General features: G+C 34.1%; 1 protein-coding gene and 1 long non-coding RNA gene across 2 annotated transcripts; one reads left to right on the top strand and one right to left on the bottom strand.

Moving 5' to 3' along the window:
• Window positions 1-1,047: 1,047 nt before the first annotated feature.
• Window positions 1,048-1,745, bottom strand: LOC149201073 (uncharacterized). The gene is made up of 3 exons (XR_016253397.1): window positions 1,605-1,745; window positions 1,475-1,518; window positions 1,048-1,291 (listed from the first exon to the last, which is right to left on the bottom strand). It is a non-coding gene; the product is annotated as an uncharacterized LOC149201073 (long non-coding RNA).
• A 2,396-nt stretch (window positions 1,746-4,141) lies between these two features.
• On the top strand, window positions 4,142-5,335 carry LOC149201072 (uncharacterized). Its single transcript, XM_089399666.1, has 2 exons — window positions 4,142-4,487; window positions 4,867-5,335. Exons 1-2 carry the CDS (start codon window positions 4,254-4,256, stop codon window positions 5,035-5,037), a joined length of 405 nt encoding a protein of 134 aa, XP_089255792.1. The 5' UTR covers window positions 4,142-4,253; the 3' UTR covers window positions 5,038-5,335.
• The last annotated feature ends 3,764 nt before the right edge of the window (window positions 5,336-9,099 follow it).

Below are 9,099 nucleotides of genomic sequence, written 5' to 3'. Positions count from 1 at the left end.
TTATAAATATTATGTGATAAAAAAAATAAATATATTTCTAAAAATAGAAAATTGGTTAAATAAACCTCTTGAGACAGTTGTTGTTGGTTACACACCCTCGTCCTTCAAGAGGAGGGATTTGAGAAAGCCCCCAGAGTCTAGGAGGAAAAGAGGAAAAAATGATTGAGAAGGCAAGGATTGCTAATTATTCCATAGAACTTCCTTGAGCTGGGTGAAATAAACCAATGGGAGCCATGGAAACAACCTGAAAAGGGTGGAGACTCGAAATTGGACTTACAGTCTTGATGTTCGGAGTGACTCAATCTATGAAGTGTAAACCATTGTCTAGAGGAGAAGAGCTTGGGGGAGATTTTGGACATCATAGCTAGACTTGTGGCTGGGTGGAGAGATCTTCTAAAGAAGAGAGGCTAAGAAAACGAAGGAAACAGATAAGTTTCTCATTATATCATCAAAAATATCTGTGAACAAAAGATAAGAACAACTTGAAAGTTATTTGTTACAAAAAGAGAAACACATTGTAGGTTTTCTAGATAGAAAGTATTAATATATTCAGTTAAGATTCAGATGTCTTGTCTTTTATTTATAGCATGTTCTCTGTTAAATTACTTGTGATATTGTCACAAATAATAAAGAAAATTTACAGATGTGTAGTTCTATTTGAAAATGATGACTATGTGTGTTATTGAAAATAAGAGGCAAACAATAGAATAACTTTCTCTTTCGACAAAAAAACTGAGGATGATGTTTCATGTAAATAACAAAAATTATCATTCAATGCAAACTATTTAAGATTCCAGTGCTACAAACCACACCACGAAAATACCAGAACATAATTTAACTACATTTTCGACAAGGAAACCTCGTCTCTCAAAAACCAAGGACACGGGAAAGCAAATACTAACTTAGCTAAACCAAAAAGGAGAAGATCTCCGTAATTTAATGAAAAAATGTTAGGAAAAACCAAAATGGGGACATCCAGACCCATTATTTCTTCAATGGAGACATTATGTACATAAACAGAAATTTGGAAATCATTCTGCGCTTAGAATCAAGATTGTACAGTCAAAACAAAACAACATTTCAACTGGTTTGCCCATATTTAGATAAAATTTAAATTACACAACCAGTCGTGGGCATAGATGCCCTAGCCAAAGCCCAAAAATCTGCTAGGGTCTCTGGCTTAACAAAATATTAACCACAGTATAAAACCCTAAACTTTCTCTGATAGAGTTGGGTAGCATGATCCACCACTGGAATCTGGAATGTAAAACAGCAGAAAAAGGGAACCAACCTGGAAGAAACAAAATGTATGGCACTGGTTGGTTAGAAATATTCTCGGTGAATCGAACCCATAGTGAATAGCAATAGAAGGTTGGGTTCCTCACTTGTAAAGGCAACAACGAGGTCGGAAATAGTAGCAAAGGTTTGTATCGCGAAAATGCAAAGGAAATAAACCTTGAGAACCGTTATTTACCTGAAATGACAATGAAATCATTGAGTAGAGTTGTGGCGGAGTCTCTGCAAGTGAGGTGTCGACCATGATTAGTAGGTATTAAAACAAAAAAAGAACATTAACCACCAAATTTGTGAGCCAACATTCATACCTGCAAGATGGCCACCTTCAGTTCCTCATGCAAGGCGGTCTGAGGTCAGGTTGCCTACAAAGAGATGAAGGGAATTTTTATATAGCAAAATTACCATCTAGTTCAGAAAGGGCAAACCGGAATAACCGCTGAGAGCCATAGCTTCCCCTGTAAGAACCAATTGGAAATTCTAAGTTAGGCTCCAGACATAAATCGTTTGGTTGATTGAGAAAACAAGTATAAGCAAATCAATATGCTCAGAAAACCTTACTGGTTGCAAATCCTTCCTCCCATCAAACACTGTTCGAAATGCCAAAAAGTGTTGTGTTGGGGAAAGCAGTTAGATACCTCAAACCCTCCAGCCAAATCTTAGTCATCGGATCATCAAAGTATAGATCAACGACGGATAGTGTAACACCTATTAGGGTCTAAGAATTATCCAAAGAGATGTACAATCGAGCCTTAAATGTGTTAAATGCTTGATAGCTTGATATTTTCGCCACCAGCTTTAGACCAAGTAAGGGTGTATGCTTTATTTATTCTTATTTATGAAAGCGAGACTTTACAAACTATTGGTTAGAAGCATTAATATCCACAACATAATTAAACAACTAACATACTATATATCTATATATATAGATATACATACATACCCAATGCTAGGTATTGGAATGCATAATTCACCAAAGTCAAAAAAAAAAAGAGTTTGTATGTTTGTTACAATATATCTATGTTTATTGTTGCCTAATTTCCCATAATAATATGATTGAGTTTTTTATTTATATATATAAATTGCCATGTTGGCTTTGTGTGAATGAATATAATATTGTTAATTTAGTTTCTATTCCGTATGCATATTAGTTTCTATTTAATAAGCATATTAGTTTTGTGTTTTATATATATATATATATTAATTATATATTTATTTATTGTGTATGTATTATATTAATTTATATATATGTTTTCTAAATCTGCTCCATATCATGGTACTCGTTGTCTCGATGAAACATAGTATTCATTTATCATCATAAGACAAATTGATTAAATAGGTAATATAATTATGGTTATTAATTTATTGAAGCTTCTAAGGAACAATATTATCTTAATCTTAGCATTTATCTATGCATATGTATATATGGTATTTGTTTTATAAGTGTGGATTGCCACAAAAAAAATTGAAGACTTTAATAAAGAATATTATTTATAAAAGAAAAATACATTAATCAATAATATAAAGAAAAAAATATTTTAAATTGGAGCATAATCATCCAAATATATGTCATAAATAATTATATCATTTTTTTCAAAATTCAATAATTAAATTAAGCCAAAAAAACACTAACCATAAACCTTATTCAATTCTAATAACAATAAGCCACAAAAACACTAACCATAAACCTTATTCAATTCTAATAACAACATTTTACAATTAAATAAAATTTTATCTATATGTGCTCATTTGTTCATGTTAGCTCCATGCACTATGTAAACTCATTATAAATCTTATTAAAAAATGCTTGTAATTGTGCATGAGGTTCACAACAATCTTGTTTGACTGACCTATGCATAAGAAGGCCGAGAAAACAAAATTGCTCATCGATTGACGCGGTAGCTCACCATACACTTTCGAGGAAACTCCAAATTTACTGTTCATTTTTATATTTTATTGACTACTAAAAAACACTTTCCTTTTTTAATATTTTGACTACTAAAAAATACCCCGTTAAGGGCAAATTAGACTACAAAACGTAAACACGTTTACGTAAGACCAGTTCAAAAAAGTGCCAACGTAATTAAATTTGCTTTCTGCAACTGTTCGAGGCCGAGCTGAGGTCATATGCCGCGTAACAAACATTGCATGGAAGTTTCCGAAAGAAACATTAAAAAATAGGACGGAGGGGACGTAGAGACCCCTTGATCCGCGTTAATTTTAACATAAGCGACCCAGTCTACCTGGTTCCAGATCTTCCATGGATATGCATTCTCTTAACAAAAGCAATGATAAGCACTGACAGACACGCTGTCTATTTATTAATTACTCAATGTGTCATTATTTCATAATCACGTTATCAAATGATCCAGATCGTGACTTTTCTTTGAATTTTTCAATGGAAAATGTTGGGAAGCTATCTGGGGTATTCTCACATGGTAGGAATTTGAAAACACCCTTCCGCCGAATTTTAATGGCGTGTATGTGTATATGGGATTTGTTATTATATTTAACAATTAAATTTACCTAAACGATGTAGTGAAACCGTCAAAGTCCATCCCTATTTCCTCCTATTGGATGAATGACACCTAAAAAATTTGACTGAAATAGAAACAATCAAAAAGCTGAGTCTTAATTTAGAGGACTCCACGTTAACGTTCTGAACATTAAACTACAAATACCATTACCCTAACCCTCATTTGAAGAAAAATAAATGTCAACCTATCACAGGCCTTTGAATAATCATGCATATCTATTTCTCATTAAATCAATGCTTCGTATCCACGTTATCAAATTACATTACAAATTGAAGTTTTCGACGCGCTGTTCTTTGTTATATAACACACTCCTCTCCCTGGCCTGCTCTAATCTCATCTTCATTTACATATTCTGAATCACTAGAAATCTTTGTATCCATTCCACTGTGATTGAATTCCATTACTGTGTGTTTGAAGGAGAAAATGTCTCATCACCACCACCACAAACATCATGAGCACGGGCACCACCATAGCAGACACCATCAGAACGAAGAGGAAATCAGAAGGCCGGGAATTGTTTACTATGGTGAACCGGCAGCCCAGGGAGCAGATCTGTACGCTGTAGACTACGAGAGGGCTATGAAGGAGCAGAAACATCATAAACAGATGGAGCATGTAGCGGAAGTGGGAGCAGTCGCTGCAGGAGCGTTTGCAATGGTGAGATATCTTTTCGAGTCCTTAATCTCAATTTTCAACCCATATACAGACCTGAATTTATTTTAATATACCATAGCTAATTCTGACAGAGATCTATTAAAAACAAAGCAATACATATAGGGGATATCACAGAGATCATGATGGTTGATAATGCCAATAAATTCAATCGATGGGATTTAAAGTTTAAACTTGTGATTTTTTTGGTAAACCACTGTTAAATTTAACTTGATTATTGATTTCTGCAATATTTCGTAATAGGATGAACTGAAATATTTCCATAATTTGCAATTAAGGGAAGGATTAGCTTAAATTATCAATAGGATAATGATAACCGTTATAAAATGAATGTGAATATTGATATAATATTTTGTGTATGCAGTATGAGATGCACGAAGCAAAGAAGGATCCAGAGCACGCTCATAGGCACAAGATTGAGGCAGAGATTGCAGCAGCTGCTGCAGTTGGAGCAACCGGGTACGCCTTGTACGAGCATCACCAGACGAAGGAAGGTCATGGCAAAAAACAACACCACCATCATCACCACCACTAGCTGCCCACAACAAAGCATTTAAAATAATTTCCTTCTTTAGCTAAAGAAGTTAGTCATTATTTGATCACTGGTTTCAGCTTCTTTTGTTGTTTGAACTTTATATTCAGTGTGGCGTTATGGGATTCAGATGAAAATTGAAATTGAAGTCAACTGATTCGTCTGTCCTCTTCCATAATTTCATATCAGTGTGCTTTCCTGTATGTGCCTTTCAGATCCATAATATCGAATCGGTTTGTTTTGTGAAGCTAGTAAAGATTTTATTGTGAATAATAAATCATATTGTGGAACAATTATCATATTATTGTGAATATGGAGTTTCTGGTTCTTCAACACGGCTCCAATATTTTATTTAAGGTAGTATTTGTGGAATTTCAAAAAAAAAATTGGAGACTGATAAGGTAGAATTTGTAGAATTTCAAAAAAAAATTGGAGACTGATAAGGGCCCGGTTAAACAATTTACTTGACTTCTATCAATCCAATTACTAAATATTTCCAAATTTTACAATCCAGTTAAATTCAACTCCAGTGTGAAGGCTTTAACATGGACACCATTCACTTTCAAGATTTTATTGTGAATAATAAATCATATTGTGGAACAATTATCATATTATTGTGAATATGGAGTTTCTGGTTCTTCAACACGGTTCCAATATTTTATCTGAGGTGGAATTTGTAGAATTTCAAAAAAAAATTGGATAAGGGCCCTGTTAAACAATTTACTTGACTTCTATCAATCCAATTACTAAATATTTCCAAATTTTACAATCCAGTTAAATTCAACTCCAGATGAAGACTTTAACATGGACACCATTCACTTTCAGAAAAGCCATTGACAATGTTTGTATTGCATGAATCCAAAAGCCTTTTAAATTGGGAAAAACTACCCTGCACAATGTTTGCATGGCATGAATTTAAAAGTTTTAAATTTTGAAAAGTTGATATCACTAGTATAGATTTATTTTAACTATGGATTTAATATGAGTTAAGAGGTGTAAAAAGTGCAAAAAAATAATATGTATTTTTTTATTATTTAAATTGTATTTTTGAATGTTATAGAGATTACATAACATGTGTATTGAGTGTTTTTCTATATATAGATATATACGAAGTTGATATCACTTATTTAAATATTTTTTAAAATATAAAATTTAAATATCTTATTTTTTCTCTCTCACATATATATTAATTTCTAATTAATTTACATGAAATTATATTAGGTCATATAAACAACTAATTAAATATGTATATGATATTTTTTTTATAGTCTAAATTATTTTTTTATTTAAAAAATATTTTATTTTTATTTAAAACTAGCATAAATACTTACTTATCACTTTCACACTGAGCTATAGAATAAGTCTTGACCGTTTTTGTTATATAAACATCAAATCGATGATACTCACGCTTTATAAAATTGATTGAATCTTGATCGGTTAGGAGTATTCAGCTCAACATCATTATTGTATTCTAGTAAACATAGGAGGTCTTGTGTTTCAAGGAAGTTGGTTTCCTAAGTATGGAATTAATGTAATTACTAAGACTTTGAGTGATTTTAATGAGAGAAGCTAGAATAGGATTTAATTGAATATTGTGAGGCATAATTGTAAATGTTCTCGAATGTAGGAGAACATGAGAGATTTAGGATAGTTGAGTGAGAGAGTATTGAGAATTGATTGTAAATCTTATATTAGGAGTCAGTTCATGATTTTATGGATTTGAGAGAATTCTTAGGGATGAGAAAGATATTTTAGGATTTTGTTGAGAAGCTTATGGATCTAAACCAGGAATTGGTTTTAGAATCCCTTTTTGTATAAATGTAAGCTTAAAAGGCATACACAGAGAGTATAAATGTAAGCTTAAAAGGCATAGATAGAGGGTAGAGACAGAGAGAGAGAGAGTTAAATAATTAGATAGATAGAGGTGTTTGTAAGCCTACAGGAAGATGATGTAACAGAGGCCATTAATTAGAAGATCAGGCCAAGGAGAGACAGAGAGTCTCAATATGTAATTGTTTGTTCATATATATATATATATATATATATATATATATATATATATATATATATGCACAGAAATTCAAATTCCAATTTGTATAAGTGTGTTATCAAATATTGAATGATGAATGAATGAATTAGCATATTTTGTGTAACAGAGAGTTGTAGGCGAAGTTCGGCGATTACACAGAGAAATGCATGAAGAGGAGGATCATAATGGATCGTTGAATCTATTAGAAAGATCAAAGCCAAAGATCAGGAGGAAGTGCGCAGTGAAACAGCCAAGGGATCAGAACTTTGAAGAAACCCGAAACCACAGAAACGCTGAAGAAATAACGTAAAATCATAAGCAAACAGAATAGTGGAGGAGTAGAGTGTCAATGCATAGCAACCGTTGGACCTCATAGATCAGCGGTCATCGCATGGTGGAAGAGCACAGAAGATAACCAGCGAAAAAGTGGTTTCACAACAGGAAATGGTATTTCACATGGGCTCTGAGTGGTAAGTGTTATTGAAGGGTAGTTACTCGATTCCACTAACCGAGCGACACGTAGCAGTGAGGAGGTGAGATAAAACCACTTTTTTGGGCGGTTATTCTTCGTGCTACTTGTCCACCCAAAATCATCGTGGACCATTGGATCCACGAAATGTAGATCAACAATGGAGGATCTGTCGAGCAAGTTTGTTGATCGGTTGAATCAACAACCGTCGGATCGAGATCCAGATCGACGGTCAAGATTTGATCCGAGATCAGAGGAGGAGTAGCGCAGCGGAAGGTTTAATATGGAAGGCATACCCGACGATAAATATGAATGCAGGTGTATAGATTTTGAGATCTGCTTATGTGTTTCAGAGCGGAATTTTGTGTATTTCCTTTATATTTTGTTAAAGTGTTGTGCCTGAATCTTTTGAGGCTTAAGCATCATTTAAACGCTTCCGATAGTCGCATATCGGAGACGGAGGGGTGATAAGAGCATATATGTGGTATGACCATGGTAAACTGCAATGAGCGTTTGCGATAAAGGTAATTCTTGGGAAATGTGCAAAGGCTGAGGAAAGGCGGAGAAAGGTATGTTATGCATGTTTTAATGTGTATTCTCTTATAGGAGAATTATAATGGATTAAAGCGCCGATAGAAGGGTTTTAATGGTTTTCCAATTATAACCCAAAGTTATAAAGTGGGGTTTGGATATATGTGCGGCCATAAGAAATAATAAAGGTTTATGAGGATGTATTAAGTCCCGATAGAAAGGATTGGAAGGGCTAGACTATGTGGTTAATAAATTAATCATTCCACATGAATTCTAATTAAGGGGGCCTTAAACCATTGTTATTTATAATGAACCTTTGACCGGAACATCATATAAATTCCTAGGCAGAAAATGGTTTATGCATAGGTCTATATGCATATTGTGGGTAAAGCAAGGGCAACCCTGCGTCAGGACTGGTTTTGGGGTTTGCAAAAGGCATGTCGGATGTGAGGAAGAAGAATTTGATACCAGGTAGAAGGGATATTAGGGTTATGGATATCTGTGCTTTTGGTCATTCCTGAGCTTTGCATTTCATCGTTTTACACGGCGTTGTTACTTGTTCTATGGTTGTACATTTTCTGGCTGTGTTTCTTACATTTGCAGTAGCTTATTTCTGAAAGATGGCAGACAAGGCTCTTATCTGGTGAAACTCCTGGAATACATTATTGGGAGATGGCAGACAAGGCTCTTATATGGTGAAACTCCTGGAATACATTATTGGGAGATGTCGATGGTGGAAATTTTCCTGTTGGTTGGTCTGCTTTTGTGTGCCTTTCTACTTCTGGTCCTCATTGGGGTTAACTCATATAGAGCACATAAGAAGGTCTCTCATCTTTGAGATGTGACAGAGTGGAATGTAGGTCTTGTGTGTGCACATATGGGTTTGGGGACTTTGTCTCTATTTGACTGTTTATTTCTTGCAGATAAGGGGCAGATATAAGTGGAAATTGTACTTGTTGTAGATGTTGAAGTCTGTTAATATAAAGAAAGGCTGGCTGGAGTGTCTTGACGGAAAGCTGCAACTTCCTATATTCTC

Source organism: Pinus tabuliformis, chromosome 2_1, assembly GCF_031772625.1.
Source record: "Pinus tabuliformis cultivar Carrire ecotype Pingquan chromosome 2_1, CPIR1, whole genome shotgun sequence".
NCBI lineage: Eukaryota > Viridiplantae > Streptophyta > Pinopsida > Pinales > Pinaceae > Pinus > Pinus tabuliformis.
The sequence above is the reverse complement of the archived record's forward strand: the minus strand, read 5'-3'. Positions and strand labels throughout refer to the sequence as shown.